Here is a 24719-nt window from a genome sequence, read left to right on the forward strand (position 1 = left end):
AGCAATATAGTGTAGTACAAGTCTCATTTGCATAAACATGATTGCCACACACAATTATTGATTCGAGTAAGAAAATCTGATTATTAAAGTAAAAAAGGGAAGGTAGTCTTATAACACAACTTGTTGACACAAGACGAGATCTGAGATTGTCTTTCCGTGTCCATCAATTATTTCTGGAAAAGTTGATACCCCAGTCTAAATACATTGTCCGTACCACAACGTTCAAAGAATGTTGAATGCCTTTAACGTCACATGATCTCGACTAACACATTTTCATCCATCTGGAAACAAAGAGGTTGATAACAATACTGACATCAAATGCATATATATATATATATATATATATATGAGTTTCCGATATTATCTCCAGCTTCTGGATAATGATGTTCAAAGGTCACTGACTCTGATATGTGTTGGTGTGCTCAAGTCTAGTGTTCCACATTATAGAATCAAGGTTGCCCTGGTTAACCAAACATATAACTCGAGAAGTCGAGAAATTGATTATGACGAGAGGCGGCTGCATTAGTTAGAAGTCCATGCACGAGGGAGATGACATATATATATACCAAAAGCTTTTCAAGAACGATCTCCATATTGTGTCCCGTACTACATTTTATCAGAAGCAGTTAAAGTCAAACCAAAAGACCATCCATGATCTCATATCATGATATATATATATATATAAAAGTTATCTTTTAAGCTTTGACAAAGAACTAGTTTCAAATCAAAACATTAAGATTGCCAAGGTAAAGATCATCAGCAAGAATAACCAAAAATAAAGACTTAAACACACTCAAAGATAATTAATTTCTCTATGTTTATCTCAGTTGATATAACTTAAAAAGTAATATTTAATAAATGGTCCCTAAACTTTAAAATATTTATACGCAAGTCCCTTGCTTCCTTAAATTTTGTCACTCTGTTGAGTTAAAAAAAAAAAAAAAAAAGAAAAAGAAGGTGGAGGCGAATGGAGGAAGAAGGATTATCGAGTGAATGGGGAGAGATAGTGTCAGAGAAGGTTGTATCGGCTTACAAGTCTCTTCCGAAGAAGGGGAAACCTCAAGGGCGTGAAGTCACCGTCCTATCCGCTTTCCTCGTCTCTTCTCCTTCCCAAGGTCTCTCTCTCTCTCTCTCTCTCTTTGAGCTTGAAGTAGTTTCGATTTTAAATTAGGGGTTTTCTGGTGTGCAGAAGCAGAAGTGATAGCATTAGGGACGGGAACCAAGTGCGTTAGTCGGTCGCTGTTGAGTCCCCGTGGTGACATTGTCAACGATTCTCATGCCGAAGTCGTCGCCCGAAGATCTCTCATGAGGTTGTTTTATAGTTTGCATTTATTGTAAAATGGTGGTGGTTTGACTCCTCCAATCGACAGGTTCTTCTATTCAGAGATTCAGCGGATGCAGCAGGGTAAAAGAACATGTTGCAACGAATCCAAGCGTCAGAGACATGATACCCATATACTAGAGTTCGACCCAAGCTCTCCTGGAGACGTTAAATATAAGCTCAAATCTGGATGCCACTTGCATCTCTACATTTCTCAGTTGCCATGTAGTCCTAACTTCAATTTGCCTTTTCAGCACTTTTCAAGAATATTTTCAATTGACACATGTTTGTCATATGTAGGCGGTTATGCTTCTACTTCTTCACCCCTGTATGCACTCAAAAAGATCCCATCTACACAAGTAGACGATGAGTCATTGTCACATAATGGCTCCCACAGCTGCTCCTCCTTGGGGAGTTCCGATGCTCTAGATATAGGTATTGACAGACACTCTTCTGCCTGCTACTTGCAAGAATGTTTGTATCCTAATGTTCTCCATTTCAGGTAATGCAACAGACACGGTTCAGAGAAAGCCTGGTCGCGGTGAAACCACTCTCTCTGTTAGCTGTTCCGATAAGATCTCTTTTTGGAATGTCCTTGGTGTTCAAGGTTTCTTCTCTATTCTGTTAATCTCTTGTATCTTTAGAGGATTTGCTTATGGGATTTTGAACTCTCTTCCTGTGTCCTTACATCAGGGGCTTTGCTTTACCAGTTCCTTCAGCCTATGTATCTTTCTACCATCACCGTTGGACAGTCTCTGCACTCTCCTGACAACTTTTCTTTCCCTGATCAATTGCGAAGATCTTTGTATGAGAGGATCCTTCCCTTATCCGATGAGCTACTGCCTTCCTTCCGTTTGAACAAGGTTCATTTACTGCTTTATTACCGTCATATCATGTAAACTGCACACATTGTTCTAAATCCTTTACAGCCACTGTTTTTTGTAGCTCCAGTACCACCATCAGAATTTCAGCATTCAGAAACTGCTCAAGCTACCTTAACATGCGGGTTCGTTCTCAATGTCCGTAGACTCTTCGTCGCATGTCTTTCCTTTGTTTCTTTACAAGGTGACGATTCATTTGTTGTCTCTTAGTTATTCCTTGTGTTGGAACCGTTCTGGCTTACACGAAGCTATTCTTGGAACAACCGGTAGAAAGCAAGGCACCTCAGCTAAAGGAGCTCTGTATCCCTCTACTCAATCATCTATATGCAAGTAAGGGGGAGAACCTTTGTTATTTCTAGTCATGATTAGCATGTGTGATGATGGTACCATATTCATAAATTTTTCATAGACAGCGGTTTCTGGAGATGTTCTTGAAAGAAAGTTATGGACACGAAAGTGAATCTTCTAAGTCAAAAGGATCTTACAGAGAACTGAAGGTGCGTACTCTTCTCTGCTTCCTCATTCTGGGTGAAGTACATGCTTCCACTGCCACTACTAACATATATGAATCTCATAGCGAATATTCAATATGCATGCCGCAAGTTTGTGATATTGTTCTTCGATTTATTCTGACATAATTTACTCTTCCCTTTTTTTCTAAAAAAAATTGTGCAGGACAGAGCAACTGAATATTCTTTGATGTCAAAGAAATTCAAAGGAAAGTATCCATTCAACAACTGGCTTACAAAACCCTTAAATTACGAGGATTTTCTGATAAATTAGTCCTGGGGTAATGTATATATGTATGTCTTCCTTTTTGCTCTCTGTCTCTCCTATCAACCTATGTGAATTTTGATAGCTTTGTTTAGAGAAGCAAAATAGTTAACTATTATCATGAATATTACATTCCAAAAAAAAAAAGTGGTGAATCACATAAAATAAGAAGAACGAAGAAGTAAAACGGGAAAACGAAAGCAGAAAATACGAATTTTGACTGAAACGAATTAAGTAAGATGCGGTAAGTAGCATTCAGAGATTGACTCGGCCTTTGATGATGTCGAGGCTCATCTCGGTAGGGTCTGTTGCTTGCAATTCAACCTGAATCCCATCTAGCTCCCTCTTGAATCTGTCCTTTGAGCTTGCGTACAACATCTTACTCCTCACTCTTGATGTATCAGGTGACCTGAAAGCAGCATGCCCATGTAAGAAAAAAGTCCATTTATCAATCATGGGAGAGAAGACAAGGGGAGAGAAGGTTGTACCATGCGATGAAAAATATCTTGCTCTTCTGGCAGTTCTCAGGAGTGGTGAAATCGAAGTCATAGACAGCATACCTGCACTCGTTCTCAGGCATACATTTGGTGAAACTGTCGTAAGTTTCTTCTGGATTCCCAACCATATCTATCGTAACTTGCTGAGCCTTCTCATCAATTTTGAACACAATAAACCTATAATTTCTCTTTGCTTTCAACTCCAAAAACTTGAGCTTGCACTCATCATTTACATGCATCCCAGACGCTGAATTAGCCTGCACAGACACAGACGGGCATAGTCGACACATTACATGATTGGCAATACCAGATTGATATATTAAAAAAAATGAATTTGTAGGAACTTACCATGTTCTCTTCTAGAAAATCAGCTAAGTTGAGATGGTATTAGGGGGGTTTTAGAGGGTGAGGGGAAGAAGAAAGAAGTAGGTCGGGTTGGGGGGGCATTAGGCTGGTGTCACGTCTTTTAAAACCAAAGAAGACTTTGATGCTGTCACGTTATATTAGATAATATTAGAGGGAGGACTATATTTTATGCAACCATACACATGTAGAGCACATGTGGTGAAGTTTGATCTGGTCATCATTGAGAAGTTGATGATGTCCATGTTTTTGTTAATTTGGACCCTTTTCTTTCCTCAAAATTGGTCGTATTAATTTTCTTTTGGGTGCCGATCTTGTTAAAGTTTAACAGAAAAAAAAAGAATTTGCCTACAAAAAAAAGATTAAGCGGATCATTTTTAGTAGATCCATACAAATGATTGAATCGATCAAAGAAATAAAGCATAGGATTGTTGGTGTGTCCTCCAAAACGTTTGTTTCATATGCATTTTTTTGGGAAAGAAAAGCCTTTTAAGTTGAGACCAGCAAAAGCCCATGTGCATATAAAGAGGCCTATAACTGAAACATTGATTACGGCGGACCTTATTGTTATTTACCCTAATTATCTCTCAAAAATTTCTAATATACCCCCACTTCTAATAAATTATATTATTTTTATTTTTTTACAAAAACACCTTAATTGAATTTAAACATTTATCTGATCCCTAGCTAACCCCAATGGGTAATATAGATTACTTTCCGAATACTGAGGGGGCAGTGAGAAATAGAGGAGAAAGTAAGGTAATATAGATTACTTTTGGAATACCGAGGGGCAGTGAGAAATAGAGAAGGTAGGGTAGTATAGATTAATTTCCTAATCTGGCTGGGAGACAACTGGAAACATCAAACATCTCTCTCTCTCTCTCTTTTTTGGGTGTACATGGAAAATGAATGAGTCAAATGAATTGATTTCTGTGTGGACGCTGGATTCTTGGTTGCCTATTCCTAACCATAATATTCATCGACTTGTGGGTACATTGTTTGACTGGAAAAATAAGAAGAAGAAGAAGAAGAAGAAGAAGAAGAAGCAAATTGTTCTTACACATAGAGATGTACGTTCGTGTTCAGAAAAAAAACATACTTGCGATCTGCTTGTCTGGGGGTATCAGAAACTTGTCGTTGTTTTGGGTTCGGTTTGATTGAGAAACGTTCTCGGGAGGGCGGGGGGGGGGGGGGGGGGGAGCTCCTTTCTGATCTGTGAGGAAACTTTTTTGGGCGTACTGGTCTCTCACTCTGTCACTGGACGAGTTTGACTCACCAGAAAGCCAGCGAGTTGACAAGGTACTTCTACCTGTTTCTGTCCCCCCGCCCCAAAAAATGAATTTGTTTTCGAATAGAAAAAGACTCAAATCTTTACTTTGATGTCTGTTTGTAATTAGTAACGCTTGTGACATTTCTCTTTTGTTTCCCAGGAATTACTCTTGTTGATGAAAAGACCATTCCCTTAAATGGGAGGTCAAGGCTCTAAGATTGGTACATGTTGTTGGGATCCATCACGCAATACTACTCTTCCTCCTGAAGCTCCCCATGTTGGTGAGTGAAGTCTCTGTTTTGTTTTGTTTTGTTTTTCAGCTCTCTTGTTAGAAACCACATTGCCTCTCTCTCTTTTCTCTTATTTCTTTGTCTATTGCTAAAAAGTTACGGAAAACGAAGAGAACTGTGAGGAAACACATTTGCTGTCTTTTCGTGAATACCCACTAGAACAGCTAAAGATCGCCACCTCTGGTTTCGCTTTGGAGAATGTCGTATCTGGAGATGGAGATACGCCTCCAAACCTTGTCTACAAAGGCAAGTTGGAGAATCATCAGAAGATTGCTATCAAGCGGTTTTCTCGATTTTCCTGGCCTGATCCACGCCAATTCCTTGTATGTTTTCCACCATGTTTCAGCTATTATAAATGTTCTCTTCCAACTCTGAATGTGTCTGTTTCCAGGAAGAAGCAAGATCGATTGGTCATCTACGCAGCAATAGAATGGCTACTTTACTCGGTTGCTGCTCTGAAGGCGGCGAGAGATTACTTGTGGCTGAGTTTATGCCTAATGAGACACTGGCCAAACACCTTTTCCACTGTAAAAGAAAAACAGGCCTTTGAGCAAAGAATATATTGGATGCATGTTTTAGTAGTTGCTTAGCACATTTTTTTTTTCTGAAACAGGGGAAACACAACCGATGAGATGGGAGATGCGAGTACGGGTTGTTTTACACCTTGCAGAAGCTCTTGAATATTGTTGTAACAGAGGACGCACTCTGTATCATGACCTCAATGCTTACAGAGTTTTATTTGACGAGGTAATTCCATTACACTAAGCTCTCTCTTTTCCCAGAGAAAACCATTTATGTTTCTTTCACTGACTCTGCTGTGGCCATTTAAGGAATGCAATCCAAGACTTTCAACATTCGGCTTGATGAAGAATAGCATGGATGGGAACAGTTACAGCACACATCTTGCTTTTGCCCCTCCCGAGTATCTACGAACTGGTGAAATTGAATTTAATTTCCCTCCACTTCTTTGGGTCATAAGTTTCCATTTATTGAGATTGAAGGGTTTGCTGTTGTTACAGGGAGAATCACTGCAGAGAGTGTGATTTACAGCTTTGGTATTCTTTTGCTTGATATTTTCGCTGGAAAGCATATTCCTCCTAGCCATGTAAGTGTGTACATGTCAACATTGTTATTGAAGTCTCTTTTCCATTTTTATCTCTCAGCCTGTCCTTGTTTGTGTGGGTAGGCCCTTGATTTGATTCGAGACAGAAATCTTCAGAAGCTAGCCGATTCTTGTTTGAAGGGACAACTTTCCGACAGCGATGGCGCTGAGTTAGTACGCATGGCATCTCGCTGTCTTCAGTATGAAGCTCGAGGGCGACCAAACATAAAATATTTGATAACTGCACTGACAGCTCTCCAGAAAGATAAAGATGCAGAGGTCCCGTCTCATGTCCTAATGGGTCGTGGTGATTTTGTGTCACCTTTATCTCCTTTTGGAGAGGCTTGTATGCGAAAGGACCTCAACACTATGCTTGAGATGTTGGATAAAATTGGGTACAAAGATGATGAATCGGTAAGTGTGACAGGCTTCTTTAACTCTTGTATCAAAATGCTATAGTTCGGAACTATTATTTATTGTTTTAAGTTGAAATGCAGGTATCGTTTCGGTGGACGGGCCAGATGCAAGAAGCTGTGGAGTGGAAGAAGAAAGGCGATGTTGCATTTAGACAGAAAGACTTAAAAGAAGCCATTGAGTTTTACACTCAGGTCTGTCTTTCTTTCTTTCTTTCGTTGGCATTTTGTATTTGTATCAGTAACAAGACCTTGCTCTTTAGTTGACGGTTGGGTGTCCCCTGTCTATAAATGTTGGACCAGTTTCTTGACTTGGGAATGATCTCTGCAACAGTCTTTGTACGACGCAGTCTAAGTTCCCTGATGATGGGTAACATGGCGAAAGAAGCTTTAGAGGATGCAATGAAAGCACAAGGCATTTCTCCAGTATGGTACGCTGCATTGTATCTCCAGTCTGCTGCGCTTGATGCCCTGGGAATGGAGAAGGAATCCAAGATGGCACTTATGGAAGGATCCGACCTTGAAGCCAGAAAGATATCAGCTTCCACACACTGAACTGAATACTATTCTTTTTTACGATTGAGATATCTTGCAAGGGAAAAAAAGGCTAAAGGGCAATCTTCGTTCAATTTGGTACATAAAGAGAGAGAGTTCAAAATGTTAGAACATCTTCATGGTAGATAGAGAAGGCTAAGCCATTGGTTTCAGTTGATACATAAGAGGTTGGAGTAAACAAACAACATTAATTAACACCAAACGTTGTAGTAATGATCTACTGAAATAGTTGGGCCTAATTGGGGGTCCATGTTAGCCTATTACGGCCTAGTAACTAACTAACCAAAGATAATAAAATGAGTTTCTTTTATATTTGTTTTGATTGCGTCTTCCGGAGACATCTTCTTCTTCTTATAGTTGGTTCGAGATGAATCCGCAGGTGGACAAGGTGGTGAGAAGAACGACGATGGTGGCCACTGCTGTTGCGTCTTACTTACTCCTCACTGCTGATTACGGCCCCGAGCCTAACGCTCTTGATCCCGTCAGTTTCGTTTCTCCTAATTTGTTTTCTTTTCATCAAGTTTCTGTTTGATTCTATTCTTATCGTCGTCTTTAGCTCGAGGATGTTGTTAGACGAACAAAAATCGCCGACGTAGCTCTCGATTAGGGTTGTAGTCTCTAGGTTGGCTGCTTAGTACAACGGTTGAAATTGGGTTTAGATCTCTCTGGGAAACGATTTCTGATCAAAAGTCACCTGAGAATTTTCAGTCTTGACTAGTGCTGATGCCATATCCTATACTTGTTGACAGTTATGCATCCATTTGAGTCTTACTTCACAACACTTTGCAGATCAAACAGAGAATAGTATCAGCTCAAGATTCTGTCAAAGACTTTTTCTTTCCTTCTTCAAAGCACAAGTAACAAGCGGAGACAATCGGAAGCAAAAATGTTAGCTGAACACCAAAACACCCACTTTCATCAGTCTTTTGTCTCGTTTTCACACTCTCTAGCGCTTTCATAGTGTCTCCACTCTTCTCTTTCGACTATAAGACATAATAACAGGTCAAGTCATATGTTGATTAATAATTTCTTTGCCCCTTTCGTGGAGATACACTACCCAAATCAGCTGAACTTCTGACTTCAAAGCTGAACGTTTATATTTTAATGGTTCACTAGATTTTGAGGATTTGTTCTTTATCAAAATCATATTCGAAAATATTATTATGATAAATTGAAAATAAAAATCTGGTTTCATAACTGAAATTTAAATTGTTTGTTCGTTTTGTTAGAATTTTGTTAAGATGGTTATTCAAAATATGGTTCGTATAAAAGTAAAACTCGTAAACCAATAACAAAACAGATTTTGTTTAAGGTATTAGGTGAAAAACAAAATATTGAAACTACATATATTGTTCGTTTCAAAAAAATAAAAAATAAATGAAACTACATATATTGTTATTTTAAAATTTTATTCCAAGTAGTTGTCTAAAATATTATAAAATTTATAACTATCTATTATCTATCAATAGAGGGTTTGGAGATATGTTTTAGGGTTTATATTTTATGTTGAGTTATGATTTTAGGGTTTATAGTTTATATTTGAACATAATAATGATTCTTCATATTATAGTATATTTGTTACAATATACTAACAATTATTCTTATTTTAAAACTCTATATTGAAAAGCACTACTTAAAATAACTTGTTAGGTAAGGAACAATATTTTTCTTAATAATTCTATATTTTAAAACGACCGAAGATAAGTTAGTATTTTTTTTTTTTATCAGCTATCCATCTAAGCTAGATCAAGTGGAGGCAGACAAACCGATCCTCCGAAGAGCACCTCCGTCTGACTGGATCTGATCTATATAGGAGAAAATATAGCCTCTATTCCTTGCTTCTTTTGCTAGTGCGTCTGCCCGACCATTCCTACTCCGAAGAATATGAAACAGGTTCACATCTTCGAAGTCTTCTTGTAATCTTTGGTACATCTCAATCTCAGTCGCGAATGTAGGCCAGTCCATCGGGTTAGTAGTTATGTTCATTAGATCCAAGCAGTTTGTCTCGAACCGTATCGAGGTTATCCTCATGTCTCTCATACATGAGGTTGCCCAAAGTAAACTTTTCATCTCAGCATGCAAAGCTGAGAGGCTTCTACTGCATGCCCGCAGTCTAAAGTACTCAGAACCCATTTGATCCTTAAGACTCCACCCTAAACCACTAACATTGCCATTACTGATCCATGACGCATTACTGATCCACCAAAGATAAGTTAGTATAGAGTCCTTCATATTGCAGTATATTTTAACATATATGAAGGTTGATAAGCTTTGTTTGTTTGGCCATAACTTGACGCAGTCATTAAGTAGTCATATATATATTTTTTATTTAAGGTAAATATAGATCCTACGATTTTGGTAAGTAACAATATCTTTTTTTGATTAAAATTGAAACGCAGTGGCAGAAGATTGTAATTATTGAAGAAAACTAAAGGGTATTTCAAACTTATACTTCTGTTTTAATAGTTTACTAGATTTTAATGAAAGCGCGGATTTTTTTTTTTTTTTTTCAATTGACAAATATTTAGCGTCATATTTCATATATTTGTGTTTTATTTTATAAAATACTTAAACTTTTTATCTTTCTTTATCGTGTTTCATTTTAAATGACTATTTATGTTTAAAAAATTAAACTGTATTTCTTTAATGAATTAAGTTGGTATAACCCTGATAAATTAATTTTATTATGTGGTTAATATTTTTAATAAAAATAATTATATACTTTTAATAAAGATTTATACTTTTCAATGAAAAAATCAATTTTTTTTGAATGCTTAAATTATATTAAGAAAAGAAAAAAAATAGTTAAGAATGGTTGGAAAAAAATTATTTAAACTTGGACTCAATGGTCCAAAGAAAAAAAAATGTGAGAATTGGATCTGATTTCTTAATCGGTCCAAATGGCCCAAGGGATATTTGATGTGGACAGTGGGTTTGATCCAAAAAATGGCCCAATATAGATGTGTTATTAATATTACTTGATTGCCCTTAATGAAACATGCAATGTTAGTAAAGAAAAGGGCAGAATAAGGTAAAAAGGACAATATGATCCTGCTTTAATAGTATAGATTTAGATTTTTTCGATTTTTCTCTTTATATAATATTCTCTCCGTTCTTTAGTGATAGATTTTTTTTTTTTTTAATTTGTTTGAGAAAGATATATTTTTTGTGTTTTCTATGAAAGAATTATAAATTTCAAAAAAATTAATTGATACAGTTTAATATGTTTTTTTAATTTATGTGAAATACCTAAAAAATCTATTTTTCTGGAATGAGAGACTAAAAAATACCACCATATAAAATCTTCCTTCACCCAGTCAAAAACAACTGATCACAGAAACAGAAACGGATAGATCATGAAATATTTAATTGATTATTATGACGGAGATAATAACAAATATCCTTAGCTTTTGACTTTTATGCCCCCACTAAAGCCCAAAAAGAACAAGACATGTGGATTCTTCTACTAAACAACACTAGTACAATGACACATCGGCCGCCGTCCGATTAGAGATTTCCCGTAATCTGACAGCTTAGAAAATTAAAAAGTAACACTGAACAACATCATGATAATAAAATATCTAATGGCGGCTCCGCCGAATCGGCACACTCATTGATCGACCGTAACCGATCTCGTGATACCCATAGACGAGCGTTTGCGTTTGCACCTAATAAGGCTTGGGCATGTTGTACATGAACATGTCCTGTAGTGGAAACAGCTGATTGCTCCCTCCACCTCCGAACGCGGTGGCATCTATGTAATTAAACCCAAAATCAAGGCTATTCTTATCATTAGCAGCACCCGACCAATCCTTCCACTTGGGCTCGCTCTGAACCTCGCTCGTGAACTCCGGCGACACCACCTGCTCCGAGCAGCTCGACTCGGTCGTATGCAGCTTTGGCACGGAGTCCGACGTGTCAAAGTACACGAAATCATTCGGCATCACCGGCGGCGGAGGCATGCCCATCTCCGACAGCCTCGGCTTCTCCTCCACGACCTCGTCGCCGTAAACAACCGGAGTTGGTGGTGGTCCTCGCTTCTCGATAGCTCCTTTTTTGTTGTAAATCCGACAAAGAACCCAATCATCCAACTGCAAAAATTAAACACCCGGTCCGATTAATAAAAATATTAATAAATAAAGCAAAAAATGGAAAATTAGATGTAATTCAATTACCCTGAGACTATTCTTCTTCTTGCGAGCAGCCGATCGGTCAACGTCGGCAAGACGGTACTCATGCATGATCCAATTGGTTTTCTCACCCTTGGGAGCTTTCCCGGCGTAGAAAACCAGAGCCTTCTTAATCCCAACCGGTTTAGGAAGTCCGATCGGTTTATCAGCTCCAGTTGCTTTCCAGTAACCCGAACCAGCTGACCTGTTCGGCCGAGAACCGTTCGGATATTTTCTGTCTCTAGGAGAGAAGAAATACCATTCCTTCTCACCGTACAAGGCTAAACCTGAAAGAAACAAAAAAAGAAAAAAAAAATCATCTCAGATTTACTAGATTCCCAAAAACCACCACCAAAAGTGAGAATAAATTAAAAAAAAAAAAAGAAGAAGCTACAAACCGGGAAGCTCCCAAGGATTATATTTGTAGAGATCGATCTCAGCGATGATGGGGACGGCGATGGACTGAGAGGCGCATTTGCGGCAGAGATAGTGCATCACCAGCTCTTCGTCGGTTGGGTGGAATCGGAATCCTGGAGGCAGCTGTAATTCTGACATTTTTTTCTATTTCGAGGATCTGTCTGTAGTAATAATCCTAATGAAATCCCCCCTGAAACTTGCCGTTTTGAAACTCGGAACGGAGGAGAGGAGAGTCAAATATATAAGGAGAGGGGGAAGGACACGTGTCGGAATCTGGTGCTTGTGTAGGCGGAGTAGAAGAGCTTCTAGAACACACGTGGGTGGATGACGCTGCCCGGACACGTTTCCAGAGGAGAAGTCCGTCGCTGACGTGGCGATGTGTTTGATGTTGTCACTGCTTACGTTTTTCGTGTAGATGGGAGTGGAGTGGGGTCTACTCAGTTCCAAATCCAACCGGTCCGATACGACCGAACCACGATGGGGTCTATCTCTATGGATTCTTCGTTTCCGGTCGGTGGATCTGTGGTCCCCTTTCTCCCGTAATTTACTAATTTCTTTTCTTTTCTTTTCTTTGTTTTTGTCTTTTTGCAAAAGGTTCATAGCATATATCAAAGCCGACGGTAAACTAAAAGTGGACCAGACCGTAAGCGACAGATCCAAAATTACTCTTAAATACTTAAAAAAGGATTCAGGACCCCCCCCCCCCCCCAGTCTACTCCTAATCAATGCTGGGCTGTTCGGCCCGCGTGCCATTCCCACAACGAATCGACCAAAATGTCATTTTCTCATAACCACACAATAGTAAATTTATAGATATGAATACATGTCATCATCATAAGACATAAAAACCGAATCATACCAAAGAAACGGGGTTTGTCTAATAACAATACACAAGTAGCATCAATCTTATTATTACCAAATGTTTTTTCTAATGTCTTCAGTACATCTTTTCCTTTTCTTTATTCGCCACATCTTTAAACTAACACAGTGAGCCAAATCAGAGCTTCGACGTCACGGAGGGTTTAGGAGGTCTTGCCTCTCTTAACAAGGCCTCTTGCGTTAGCGATACAACCAGCTGTTTCACATATCCAAAAAAAGATATAGGAATTACATATTTTTCCCTTTTTCATCCCCTAAAAAAACATTTGGCAATTCGAAATTTTGACGCTTTGAAAAAGAATTATATCATATGTCAAAATCAGTGTTCTCAGATTAAAAAAAAGATGCTAGTAAAGGAGTGCCTACCTCTCCTTTTCGGTTGAACATTTCACCAGTGACAAAACCCCTGGTCATGTGCGCAGTTGGACTAACAATCTGCAGCAATAATCATCGTAGTAAGAGGGTCAATGTTAGACGCCTAACATGTCTATTAGAGATTTCAATGTTTCTTTTGTTCACAAGAAACAAAAAAAAAAGGATATAAAAAAAAGCTACCACAAAAAGTAACCAGTCATCAGCTCTTAGAGGTCGGTGAAACCACATCCTGCAAACCAAAAAAAAAAAAAAAGAGAGTAAAAGCAAGTAATAATTACTGACTGGAACTCCCTATCAGTATATAATGTAATCAAATAAATAAAACTCATATACGCATGGTCAAGGCTAAGTGCAGCAGATCTCAGGCCCTTTCTTCGGTGAGGGTTCAAACTGATACTTGCAAATATCAAATCCGAAGCAAATGCCACAACACATCTGTATAACAAACGTGGCTTGTCAGATGATCATTTTGCTATGAACAAAATAAATACAACTTTCAGAAAGAACAGTATTATATAGATTTGTCAATGTTATTTTAAAAGTCTGATGATCTTTTAAGAGTCTCAACTATGATCTAAATTTATCAATCAATGATCCTTAAAAACAATTCACTCGCCTCCAGTGATTGTTGCTTTTTTAGAAGCTGAAAGGAATGTTACCAAACGTATAATAGGCTATGGTTCAGGTGATTTACACATATGAAGTACTTACCGATGCAAAGTTTGGTCATCAGAAAGCTTTCCCTTTGCTCTAAACCAATACCTTAATCTGCAAGAAGACTTTTTCAGAATAATAAAACAAAAACCAAAAAAAAAAACTGAAGAGAATGTGATGCAAGTGATGAGTTTCATGTGTAATCAATCACATGAACCAGGTTAATAATTAATTTATTCACAAGATTTAAGCTGAGTTGTGCACCTCGGTGGAGACTTTGTCTGGTTTGTAGAATTACTAGGCTCACAAAACCGAATCTCTATAGGCCATGGAATAAAATTTGCAGTTGCAACTTTGTTCCGGTAACTCCTGAAAGGAAGAAACAATTGGAGATTCAGTTTGAGCTTCCTGAGATAATTTTTAAGACAATTGCAAACACAACCACTTACCTAGGTAGTTGAGGGTCAGTTATACGACGTTCACGCAACTCCTCTAGTGATAGAAGCTGCAGAAGATAACGGTGAATAAAAAGAAATCCCTTACTATTTCTAGAAACCATTTTAAACTTTGGAGGAAAAAAATAACCGTATCAGGATCCGGTGCAGAGGGCATGGCTGACTCTTGGTGATCAAATCCTTGTTGCTCTTTCTGTGAAAATCAATGAAACAGATTAATTTAAAAGCTGATTTCACAGTTAAAGAAGAAGAAAAAGAAAGGCTAGTGTCTCTCGGAGGCAGATAGTAAGAGGAGTGTATTTATAAACCATATAAAAGGGAGAACCTGAAAAGAAGCCATCAATATGAAGATGATATTCCCTTTCTGTATAGCATCTACTCTTCGGGTGGCAAAGTTGTTCCCATCACGTATACGATGAACTTGATATATAATGGGGACTGCCAAGAAATGATATATAATTAGAAGCGAATTTAACGAGAAGAAAAACGCATACTTGCTGGGTGGGAGTGGAATTAAAGGTTGGTTCATACTATCGATATCTCCAACAAGAAGAAAATAAGAATGAAAACTGTGGACAATCTTCCGAAAATCAACAGTTTTTGATGCCGCAGCAAGTGCCTGTGAAATTTTGGTAAGAGGTGGGTGACTTAGAAATAGCCTGAATTGACAAAGAAGGAGCTACATATGCAAACTCAAAATGTAAATAAACTCGCATACCTGTCCCATAAATTGACCACCGAAAACTTTGCCAAAGATGGGAGCATCAGGTAGAGTGATACCCCTGAAGATATTCAGCTACAAGACAAGAACGGAAGAAGCTCATATTAGTAAAATACCAAGATGTAGAGATACTGAGATTACAAGCCAAAAAGAGAGAAGAGGTAGGTACTTCTAAAGGGTCAAGATGTAAAATGCGTTCGACCAAAGAGCATTTGTCGACTTCTTGATCCGACTGCCAGATAGAGTTGGTCTGAAGCAAACGGCAATGATCACGCGGCAACACCAAACATGTGAGCTGCAATGCACGAGAAGAGTCTTCTGGTTAGCATAAATGTTGAGCTTTTTAAGAAATTAATAGAGAGAAAGAAAAGCTATGAGAAAGAACCTCGGAGGTAGCAATTATGTCAGCTGAATGAACATGCGCAGAAATACCTGTACAAACAAAAACATAAAAAAAAAAAAAAAAAAAAAAAGGGAATGATGATCAACTGACTGACCATGGCCGAAGTAATCATATTGTTTCAAGAGAAATTCGGAACGATTTTCATCTTCGTCTGGTCCGGAAACCTGAGCCTGCAATGCAAAAAACAAGAATAATACAAATGAAATAATCTGATGTATACTAAAGGAAAGAAGAGGGAAGAACCTCTCCAGAGAAAATGAAATAGCAACCATCCCAAGCTTGTTCTTCCCGAATCACATACTCCCCTTTCCCTGCCAAAATGATTACAACACAGATAAATCTTCTTTCTTATTATCTTGAAAGCCAATAAACAGAGCTTCAAAGTTCGGAAAAAGAGACCGTAGCGTTTCGAGACAACTACTTGGGCGATTTTCTTAAGAGAAGAACTCGGCAGCTTCTGAAGTAAGGGCACGTTTCCAAGAAACTCCACTACTGCAATACCACCAGACCAAACAACAAACATGGGATCCTCCATAAATTATCCAATATTTTCTTAGATCTAACTCTTACCTGATTCCGTGTTCATGGCCGAGTCGGAACAAATCGCCAGGTGGTGTCTAACGATCGCCACAGCAACAACAGCAGCAACAACAGAGATTGTGGATTACTCCTCCTCCGACCAGGGTTGGATAAAAATGGTCTTGTTTTTCTTTCTTTCTTTATTATTTATTTCTTTTTAGGCGGAGTACATAAATCATAATGATCGCTGATTATACGAGAATTTTCGGTTTTTAATTATTTATTTTATTAAATAATGTATTTGTAATATTCATTTTGTATTATATTCATTAAGTAAATATTTTTTTTTACATCTTAAACTTTCAATTTTTTTTTACGAATGTGTGATATCATATAAAAAAAAATGAGTATAGAGTTAATTAGATAATTTTTAAAAACAAAAATTTTTCTTTCGTTTACGATATCATATAAATAATGATCCGTCCAGTTAACAAAAATCATGATTATTTTATGTGTAATTTTTTTTTTATTTTGACCATTTCCTTAAAACTATATTAAATTTTACATATTTTAATTAGAATATTTTTAATATCTTTACCTTTTTATTTGAAATGCAACTTAATATTTTTTTAAACAATTATAACAAAATATTTAAAAAATATTTTTAGAATTTTTTTGAAAAATATGAAAATTACATTTTAAATTAAAATTATCCTAAAATATGATAAGTTTTGATGTAAACGAAAACTCAAATTATGTCAAAAATAATGATATTCAATGATAATAACAATTTTAATTGATTATTTTTTAAAAAAATATATTTACAAAAATATTGTTTGAAATAAAATTCATTTATCTTTCAAATATAAAATGAAAATATTATAATTAAATAATAAAAATATAAATAAAAACCATAAATTTAACAAATGACAACTGAGTTATATTATGCTAAAATTTTCTTTCTAACAATTTATCAAATGACAAATGAGTTATGAGCAAATAATACCATATAATTTTTAAAAACATAGCTATTTTTAAATATTTTTTGAATAAATAATTATTTTTAAATTTAATCAACTGAAAATAATATCCGTACAATTGTGTGAGTCAAATTCTAGTTTTATTGATGCATGTTATATATTAGTGCTGCATGTTTTAGGTAACATTTTAATGATGCACGTTTTTAAAAATCTCCATTATTAAAATTATGCACGTAAAGATAACTCATGAGTTTTTTTGGTTGATTAAATGACATTATGTCCAAATTTATTTAAGGATATTTCATTAAAATAACTGAAAAAGACAAACAATAAAATAGGAAGTTTAAATTCATTTAATCATATTTCATTAATGTAAATGAAAAGACAAGTTATAAATTAGACAGTTTTATTCATTTTAGGATATTTCATAAATACAAAGATAAGCAAAAAAAATAGAGAATTTAATTAATGAACATTTTCAAATGGTAATTCTCTTTTAATAATATAAACTAGTACCGTACCTACCTAACATATGGGCCTGTGTGGACTTCCGAGTGAATCATATTTAGCTTCTCTGCTCCGATATGAAAACTCCCAACTGAGCCAGAGAGACCCACACCAATTCCATTGTTCACCATCTTTGACCAAATCCTTTAGTATTCTTTTATCTTTCTAGAGGAAATCTTTTTACATACAGTTCTAAGAATTTTTGCAAATCATACGACTCCCGTGTCACAACTCTAAGAAATATAATTCTAAAAAAACTTGTATAAAATCACAAACTTTTACAACATAAATGAGAAAATATATACACTGTATATGTTATAATGAAAAGTTCACTACAAGTTTAGATCGTTCACATTTGTGATTGATATCTTAGACATGCCTTAACATTGCTACTTCACCTTTGCTTTCAGTTTATTATTATGGGGTTACCGAACTTCCTCCTTGTCCTCCTCGCTGTCTTCAGCAGCCTTTCCGTTTCCTTCTCGGCATCCCATTCGAAGCTAGCTCCTGAAGTGACCACAGTTACATCAGTTTCACAGCTCAGCTTCTGTTATCATCTATTATCTTATACATCCCTCTTTTAACTTCGTAACTTTTCGTACCTTTGGTGTTCCCTTTCAGCAAGCATGAAAAGCCTTCATCCATATCTTCATCTGAGTCTATGACAATGCTGCATTCCTCAAACTGCATGAATCTTCACCAAGTTAAAACAAGTTTTCTTATTCATTCTACCCGACCAAAGATAAAAAATAATAATCCCACTCAGTCACCTGCGTACGATCGCCTACACGTTTCACTTGCTTTCTTGCTGCGTTATTCTTTAACGTTCTTTGTCCTGGTTTCACCGTCTTCCAACATCCCACTTGTGTCTTTGGGGATAAAAATGTTTTTACATTCCTCGCTGATGTCTTATCTGGACTGTAATAATCCAAGATATACATACTAAGAATCTATCCATGGTAATTGTTCTGTTATAGAAAGTGTAATGTAGCAAAGTAACGTTATGACTTGCTTTCTATGAAGCTGAGGTTGTTTCGTTTTCAGTATAGCATCACAAAAGGCACTGCTCTGCAGCTGATTTTGCACATTTGTTATTAACTGCTGAGCTTATAAACAAAATGGAACTCTAAAGAGAGGAGATGAGTTCACTGCAATAGAGCCAGTTACCTTGGCTGCTGGACCACGCTGCTCATGCAAGTTTTCCTTAGACTGTTAGTTAAACAAATCCCGCATTACTTCCTAAAATGTTTGGCTTAAAGAGCAAAGAGATGGAGAGTAGGTGAAGAAAAGACCTCCTTCACTTGTGGTGCTGTTGGAACCTCCTGAGCTATTACTGGCTCAGTCATCTTCAAGCTAGCCAAAACCTACAAGAGAGTTAATAGTGGGAATTAAAGCACCGCATGTGTTCGCAAAGTTAAAGATTGACCAAACTTGAATATCATCACATCAAATCTTATATAGACTCTGCTGATGAGATAGACAAAAAAAAAATACTTCACATCACCTGAATCTCTCCGGTAAGCTTGTGGCAGATTTCGCTTTGTATTTTCTGCAGAGAGGTTTCTACTTGCTCCGGGATAGCTGTTAACATCAGAGCTATCTTCTCTTGGTTAGGAGATTTGGTTAGTTCCTCCAGAATAGATTTAACAGCTCCATCAAGACTGGCTTTAACATCTGTTTGTTCCTTTATCTGCTACCCGATAAACCATTTCAAATAAGCTTTAATATGTTTGCATAAGGTCGATAAAGCAAGCAGTAAATAAATTGCTTTTACCAGATGCTGAAGGGAAGTGTCATGGAGAATCAACTTTTGGTGTAGGCGTTCAGCTGCAGTAAACACACATAGAAACTATAAAAGTCAGCTATCTGTTGAGATGTTATTCATTGTGAAGTGCTGTTGAACAGGTTGATAAATACTGAAAAAGAGATCAAACAAAGAACTCACTTTCGAGAAATACTTGCTTCGTTCCTCGGTTGGCTTGAATGATGTCACTCTGAATGGAATCCAGCATCATTCCAAACTTGCTCAACGAAGTTTCCATCATCCTAAAGCGTTCTTCACTAATCCGAACTACTCAGTGACAAAAGGTGGAACATATTATGCATGGGGTTGTATAGTCCGTCCATTATTCAGAATATATATATATATAGAGAGAGAGAGAGAGAGGAAAACTTACATTTAGATTCTGCAAGGGAAAGAGAACTCCATCTTCCGCTGGAAGGTCGAGATGAAAGCATCTGAGTATCATCTCGTTTATGATTAACCGGGGCCAAGAAACTATTCTTCTTCAAAGAGAGATCTCGTTCTTGACAAGTAAATCTCTGTGAAAGAGTGAACAAGCATGAAATCGAGTGACAAATTGAAGATATAGATTAAAAGAGTGTGTCAGTAAAACCTGATCACAGAGCTGATCGACAGAGCTCTGAGTCATCTGAGAAAAACAGCCTCGCTGAGAAGAAGGTCCCTGCGATGCTTGCGGTTCGGAGGGTCCAACGCTCGATCTCCTTCTAAAATAGACACAGAGAAACATGATCAAACGCAACTTAACGTCCTCGGATGCTAGCTAATACATAATTTTCCCCCAAATATTATTCAAAACCTAATTAGGGAATCGATCAATCAGCAACAAATACCACATAAGAGATCACTGGAAATAGAGGATGAATCCCAAATTAAAAATCCTAAACGGTGATAATCTCTTTCGAAGTGATCCATGTCAGTACCTTAAATTAGGAGGAAACACCGAAATCGATTTCAGATCGCAGGCTTTGTTCATCTTCATCGTAGATCGCAGCTCTTCTTCGACGATATTTCAAATTAGAGAAGAGGGAGAGAAGTCTCTGAAAGGAATTTTGAAAAAGAAAAATATCTATAGAGAGTACTAGAGAGTGTGTTCCAAAAAAAAAAAAGAAAAAAAAAAGTACTAGAGAGTGATTGAAGCGAGTAGCGAAAATTGGAATAACTTTTACTTACTATTATGGGATGGATGATAAAGCCCATAAACAAAGCCCATAGGTCTTTTAAATCAACACAAAATACTGCGTATCAATCATTGATAAAGAGCTTAGCTGTAGTCCTAGTGAAATTTCATTCTTTCTTCATTAGTCACTAGGTAATTACCCGCGCTACGCTGCGGGATTTTTTTTATTTTAAATTTTATTTCATATAAAATATTTTCATTTTATAAATGAATAATTATATTAATATAATTTTTGTATCTAAATATTCATAATCTAGACATATATTGTATTTTTTATATTTTGGTTATTGTATAATAATTATTTATTTGATATTAATCTTTAACAGATTAGCTTCCAAATTAATTTTTTCGCACCTTTACTCTCAAGTTGGTGGTGTAAGATCTCACTGTTTTTTTGGGTTTTAGGTTCCAGTTTGTAGTCTAAAAGACTCTAATAATATCTTCTTTCCATTCCATAAAAGTATTTTGTATTTTAAAATTTATTTCAATATAAATATCAGTTTTACATTTTTATATATTAAAAAATCGGTTTAATCCTTGTTTTTACCTTTTGTATCGATCAAATAAAAAAATAATGTGGACTTCTAATTAAAAATAATGTAAAGAACTTAAGCATTTTCTTAATATATTTTTTTTGACAGCCATCTTATAACCATACTTATGTGTTTGATCCTTATTTTGATTTCGTATTCTATCTTTCTTACTAAATTATATATGCTAAATTTTTGTTTACATCAGTTTTATATTTATACTTTATTATTCATTTATTTTTCAATTGAGTTTAAGGTTAAAGATAGAAGTCCAATTCATTTCTTTTCCTACGCTTTTCTGGTTCACGAAATTGAAAATTCAACATTGTAGTAAATGTCCTTCACTTCACTTCAAATTTAAAATTAAATATTGTAGTAAAATAATTAGCCTTTGTTAAAATAATATATTTTGTAAAATGATTCAATAAATATTCTCTATCACCAATATTAGTATTGGCTTTTGAAAAATATTTTACATAGAATATATTATGTGATATTTTTGATAAAATTTGTCACATAAATGTTTGTGCATTATTTATTTGTTAATGTAGTTGCTCCTTCATTTTGATGAACTTGGCAACCAACTTTGAGAATGAGACCGACCATCTGCATCAGAATTAGACCAGAGCTAGTATGATCGACTCTTCTTAGCAGTTAGAACCAAAGCTAGCTTTTTCGACTCTTCTTGAGTTTCAAAAAAAATTATTCTTGAGGAAATCTCAGCTTAGTTTAAGCTTAACAACTCATCAAATAATCCATCATCGGTTTGATTGTTTGTGGCTTCTTCACCCGATGGAATTACGGATTGTGAATTTGTGGTCTTCTTCATGTTTGAATGTTACTTATGTTATATGGTCTTCGATTGTTATATGGTCTTCGATTTCACTAATTTAGTAATAAATTGTAATAACTTGGTTTTGTTATAATTTGTTTGGTTTGTCTTATTATATTTATTTTTATCAAACCAAAACTCAATTATTTTATTCACTTTCTAACCCGTATATTTCTGTAAGCATATATATTTCCTTCTACCTAAAGCCAAGTTATCATCTTATTTATATTGTAAACACTGATGCTTTTCACCAGCACCTCTTTTTCTTATCTTCTCTTCTTCCCCTCCTTCAGACTTCGTATGGTTCTTGGTTCATCTCTCAAATCCTCCTCTCCGTTCATGTATGCGAAAAAACGTTGTGTTCATCTCTGATCGTCACCACCACTGTTGTCCTTAGAGTGATAGAGTCATCTCATCTTTACTCTTGTTGGTATTATGTAGCGGAACCGAGACGTGGAGGAGAGCGACGTCGGAGCTGCCGCTCTTCACCATCACTGGATGCTGGAATCTTCACAATCCACCAGAGATCTGCACCGTTACCATAAACCCTAGAACTCCCACCCAAAACTCTCTACACTTATTCACGGATCTCTTCACTCTCCGAGAAAGAAGATGGAGGAGGATCGTGTTCTCTCATCTATGATATAACATGATTTTAATGGTATTTAGGATATCATTTAGCTCATTCTAATCATTCTAGGTTGTATTTAGGTCTTTATATTGCATTTTCATACATAATTGCATTTGATAGGGTTTGGAATGAACATTTGGAAGTTTATGGCGAAAATCATGGGTTAAATTGCACATTATGGAAGTCTTGGGCCCAATGTGATTTTAACAAAAGTTCAGGGACCAGCGCTGCAAATTCACAATTCTTGGTTGGGTTAAATTTCACAATCGAAAGTACAGAGGTTGATTTGAGAGGGTGTATCTGCAATATCAAGAGTTTTGGGGTCAAATCGTGAATAGTCGAAAACGTTAAGGACTATATGTGCAAAACAGCTAAAGATCACCATTGTCGTTCTTCTTCACTTCGATCCCGACAATTCCGGCGATTACCACGGCTGTTTCCGACGATTGCGATGGCTGAGAGTACGACGGAGTAGGCGATTTGGAAGAGAGACCCATTGGAGGAGTTGTCGAGCTTCTCAATCGGAAGCTCAGCCACGACGGAGTGATAACCGGAGTTGCAGAAGACGAGTACGGTGCTGCTGGCTGGACCACGAACCGAACCACCACCACGAGCCAAGCCTGAGAAGAAGAAGAAGATGGAGGTCACGATTCAGGCCCGAGACAGACGACGAACTGCGACGGAGAAGAGGAAGCTCGAGACAGAGGTGAATTATGAGGAGATGAAGCTGGCCACAAGGCTGGAAGAGATGAGTCGAACTATGAAATCCGGTGACAGAGAAAGTGAACTAAAGATGAATCAAGAGACCCACGAATCTGTTCACTCCACCATCTTTGAGGATATGATTTTGATTTCAATGGAGAAGAAAAAATGACGTGTAGAAACGAAATAAGTTAATTGGTTCTGCAAGTTTTTTCAGTTAATGACATGTCAGTTCCTCATGCATTTTAAAGTCTGATGTGTCATGCTCTGGAGAGAACCAAGCCTAATTATTGTGTTGATTAGAGACTAGAACTAGAAATCCTTACGGTCCCCACGCGCTAAACTTGACAATTTGAGAGCGATGTGCAAACGTATAGCATACTCGAAATGCCTTATTATTGGATTGGATAATACTGATGAGTATATTTAGAGATATGTACAAGGTTAAGAGATAATGATGTAAGTAGTTGGTAAGGTTATCTTAACCAAAGCAGTCGGTTAAGGTCTATGTATACATACTCTTCCTTGGCAAAAAAAAAATGTATACATACTCTTGTATTAAGCTGAATAAAGTCAAGCAATTTTATAAACTTGCACTTAATATGCCACACAGCCATACATCACAGAAAACGTCTATTGCCAAAGAATTATTCTAGGTTCACCAATAGGATTGTGTTATTTTATATTCGATATCCTTTAAAAAGGAAAACAAAATATTGTCAAATTATATTATGTTTTTAAAATTAAAAGGTAAAAAAAAAAAAATTTAACGTCATCAACAAAACATTAAACCCTAAATCCTAATTCCTAAATCCTAAATCCTAAATCCTAAACCCTAAACTCTTGGATAAACTCTAAACTCTAGGATAAATCCTAGACTCAAAATCAAAATCAATAAACACTAAAAATACTCAAGGGTTTAAGGTTTAGGATTTAGGGTCTAGGATCTTAATGCTTTTTATTTAGAGATTAGGATTTATCCAAGGGTTTACGGTTTACCCAAGGGTTTAGGGTTTAGGGATTAGGGTTTAGGATTTAGTGTTTTGCTGACGACGTTAAAAATATTTTTTAAAAATTATTTTTTTTGTAACTACTATCTTTTTTTTACTTTTTTATTTTAAAAACATAATATAACTTAACAATATTTTGTTTACTTTTTTAAAAGATATCGAATTTGAAATAATGAATTTTTATTGGTTGGTGAATCTAGAGGTTCGCACTAGGGGGTGAACCCAAGAATAACTCATTTCCAAATAGGCAAATATGGTAACTTCTTCTATATTTTCATGTTCGTTTTTATGAGAAATTCTTGGGTGAACCTCTAGATTCACCAACCAATAGTGTTTGAGTATTTGATATCTTTTAAAAACGGAAACAAAATTGAATTTCCAAATAAGATTATATTTTTAAAATAAAACAATAAAAATACATAAAAATAGTTACAAAAAAAATATTGTTAAACCGTTAGCAAAATACTAAATCATATACCATAAATTAT

The 24719-nt window shown here is 36.2% G+C and overlaps 7 protein-coding genes across 21 annotated transcripts; 3 read left to right on the forward strand and 4 right to left on the reverse strand.

Moving 5' to 3' along the window:
* The first annotated feature begins 906 nt into the window (after positions 1 to 906).
* LOC106358383 (tRNA-specific adenosine deaminase TAD1-like) lies at positions 907 to 3701 on the forward strand. Of its 10 annotated transcripts, none has more exons than XM_048758508.1 (11): positions 907 to 1115; positions 1196 to 1310; positions 1371 to 1546; positions 1622 to 1756; positions 1824 to 1928; positions 2015 to 2184; positions 2251 to 2327; positions 2413 to 2532; positions 2612 to 2699; positions 2878 to 3005; positions 3381 to 3701. In XM_048758508.1, the coding sequence occupies exons 1-10, from the start codon at positions 968 to 970 to the stop codon at positions 2983 to 2985; spliced, it is 1242 nt and encodes a 413-aa protein (XP_048614465.1). In that variant the 5' UTR covers positions 907 to 967; the 3' UTR covers positions 2986 to 3005; positions 3381 to 3701. The 10 variants fall into 10 exon arrangements, 4 of the variants coding, with proteins under 4 accessions (XP_048614465.1, XP_048614464.1, XP_048614463.1 ...); XR_007323894.1 differs by having other exon boundaries at positions 908 to 1115; positions 1190 to 1310; positions 2883 to 3005; XR_007323895.1 differs by having other exon boundaries at positions 908 to 1115; positions 1190 to 1310; positions 2883 to 2992.
* Positions 3027 to 3951, reverse strand: LOC106358381 (actin-depolymerizing factor 10-like). Its single transcript, XM_013798159.3, has 3 exons — positions 3822 to 3951; positions 3465 to 3730; positions 3027 to 3385 (listed from the first exon to the last, which is right to left on the reverse strand). Exons 1-3 carry the CDS (start codon positions 3822 to 3824, stop codon positions 3232 to 3234), a joined length of 423 nt encoding a protein of 140 aa, XP_013653613.1. The 5' UTR covers positions 3825 to 3951; the 3' UTR covers positions 3027 to 3231.
* Positions 3952 to 4636: 685 nt separating this feature from the next.
* LOC106358380 (serine/threonine-protein kinase BSK4) lies at positions 4637 to 7778 on the forward strand. Of its 3 annotated transcripts, none has more exons than XM_048758502.1 (10): positions 4637 to 5135; positions 5267 to 5387; positions 5493 to 5719; positions 5788 to 5923; positions 6010 to 6143; positions 6227 to 6332; positions 6416 to 6501; positions 6583 to 6912; positions 6996 to 7106; positions 7215 to 7778. In XM_048758502.1, exons 2-10 carry the CDS (start codon positions 5303 to 5305, stop codon positions 7464 to 7466), a joined length of 1467 nt encoding a protein of 488 aa, XP_048614459.1. In that variant the 5' UTR covers positions 4637 to 5135; positions 5267 to 5302; the 3' UTR covers positions 7467 to 7778. The 3 variants fall into 3 exon arrangements, with proteins under 3 accessions (XP_048614459.1, XP_013653611.2, XP_048614460.1); XM_013798157.3 differs by having other exon boundaries at positions 7246 to 7778; XM_048758503.1 differs by having other exon boundaries at positions 5556 to 5719.
* On the forward strand, positions 7776 to 8592 carry LOC111206446. The gene is made up of 2 exons (XM_022703300.2): positions 7776 to 7947; positions 8256 to 8592. The coding sequence occupies exons 1-2, from the start codon at positions 7834 to 7836 to the stop codon at positions 8325 to 8327; spliced, it is 186 nt and encodes a 61-aa protein (XP_022559021.2). The 5' UTR covers positions 7776 to 7833; the 3' UTR covers positions 8328 to 8592.
* Positions 8593 to 11069: 2477 nt separating this feature from the next.
* LOC106358379 (NAC domain-containing protein 2) lies at positions 11070 to 12190 on the reverse strand. The gene is given in 3 exon segments (NM_001315937.1): positions 11070 to 11557; positions 11642 to 11922; positions 12034 to 12190. Coding segments are annotated over 3 exon segments (861 nt in total). The 3' UTR covers positions 11070 to 11134.
* Positions 12191 to 12817: 627 nt separating this feature from the next.
* On the reverse strand, positions 12818 to 16300 carry LOC106358376 (acyl-CoA hydrolase 2). Of its 2 annotated transcripts, XM_048758505.1 has the most exons (17): positions 16110 to 16300; positions 15939 to 16031; positions 15783 to 15850; positions 15634 to 15709; positions 15522 to 15568; positions 15306 to 15431; positions 15134 to 15211; positions 14947 to 15034; positions 14741 to 14853; positions 14546 to 14608; positions 14410 to 14465; positions 14225 to 14329; positions 14018 to 14074; positions 13640 to 13741; positions 13487 to 13535; positions 13298 to 13366; positions 12818 to 13127 (listed from the first exon to the last, which is right to left on the reverse strand). In XM_048758505.1, exons 1-17 carry the CDS (start codon positions 16123 to 16125, stop codon positions 13050 to 13052), a joined length of 1284 nt encoding a protein of 427 aa, XP_048614462.1. In that variant the 5' UTR covers positions 16126 to 16300; the 3' UTR covers positions 12818 to 13049. The 2 variants fall into 2 exon arrangements, with proteins under 2 accessions (XP_048614462.1, XP_048614461.1); XM_048758504.1 differs by having other exon boundaries at positions 14741 to 15034; positions 16110 to 16292.
* A 1488-nt stretch (positions 16301 to 17788) lies between these two features.
* LOC106358377 (putative recombination initiation defects 3) lies at positions 17789 to 20529 on the reverse strand. Of its 3 annotated transcripts, none has more exons than XM_048758796.1 (12): positions 20270 to 20529; positions 19942 to 20053; positions 19723 to 19867; positions 19491 to 19616; positions 19320 to 19372; positions 19050 to 19235; positions 18838 to 18909; positions 18713 to 18754; positions 18558 to 18619; positions 18316 to 18463; positions 18148 to 18229; positions 17789 to 18052 (listed from the first exon to the last, which is right to left on the reverse strand). In XM_048758796.1, the coding sequence occupies exons 1-12, from the start codon at positions 20326 to 20328 to the stop codon at positions 17952 to 17954; spliced, it is 1188 nt and encodes a 395-aa protein (XP_048614753.1). In that variant the 5' UTR covers positions 20329 to 20529; the 3' UTR covers positions 17789 to 17951. The 3 variants fall into 3 exon arrangements, with proteins under 3 accessions (XP_048614753.1, XP_013653607.2, XP_013653604.2); XM_013798153.3 differs by having other exon boundaries at positions 18558 to 18613; positions 19050 to 19238; XM_013798150.3 differs by having other exon boundaries at positions 19050 to 19238.
* Between the last annotated feature and the right edge of the window lie 4190 nt (positions 20530 to 24719).

This window comes from Brassica napus, chromosome C5 (assembly GCF_020379485.1).
Source record: "Brassica napus cultivar Da-Ae chromosome C5, Da-Ae, whole genome shotgun sequence".
Classification (NCBI taxonomy): domain Eukaryota; kingdom Viridiplantae; phylum Streptophyta; class Magnoliopsida; order Brassicales; family Brassicaceae; genus Brassica; species Brassica napus.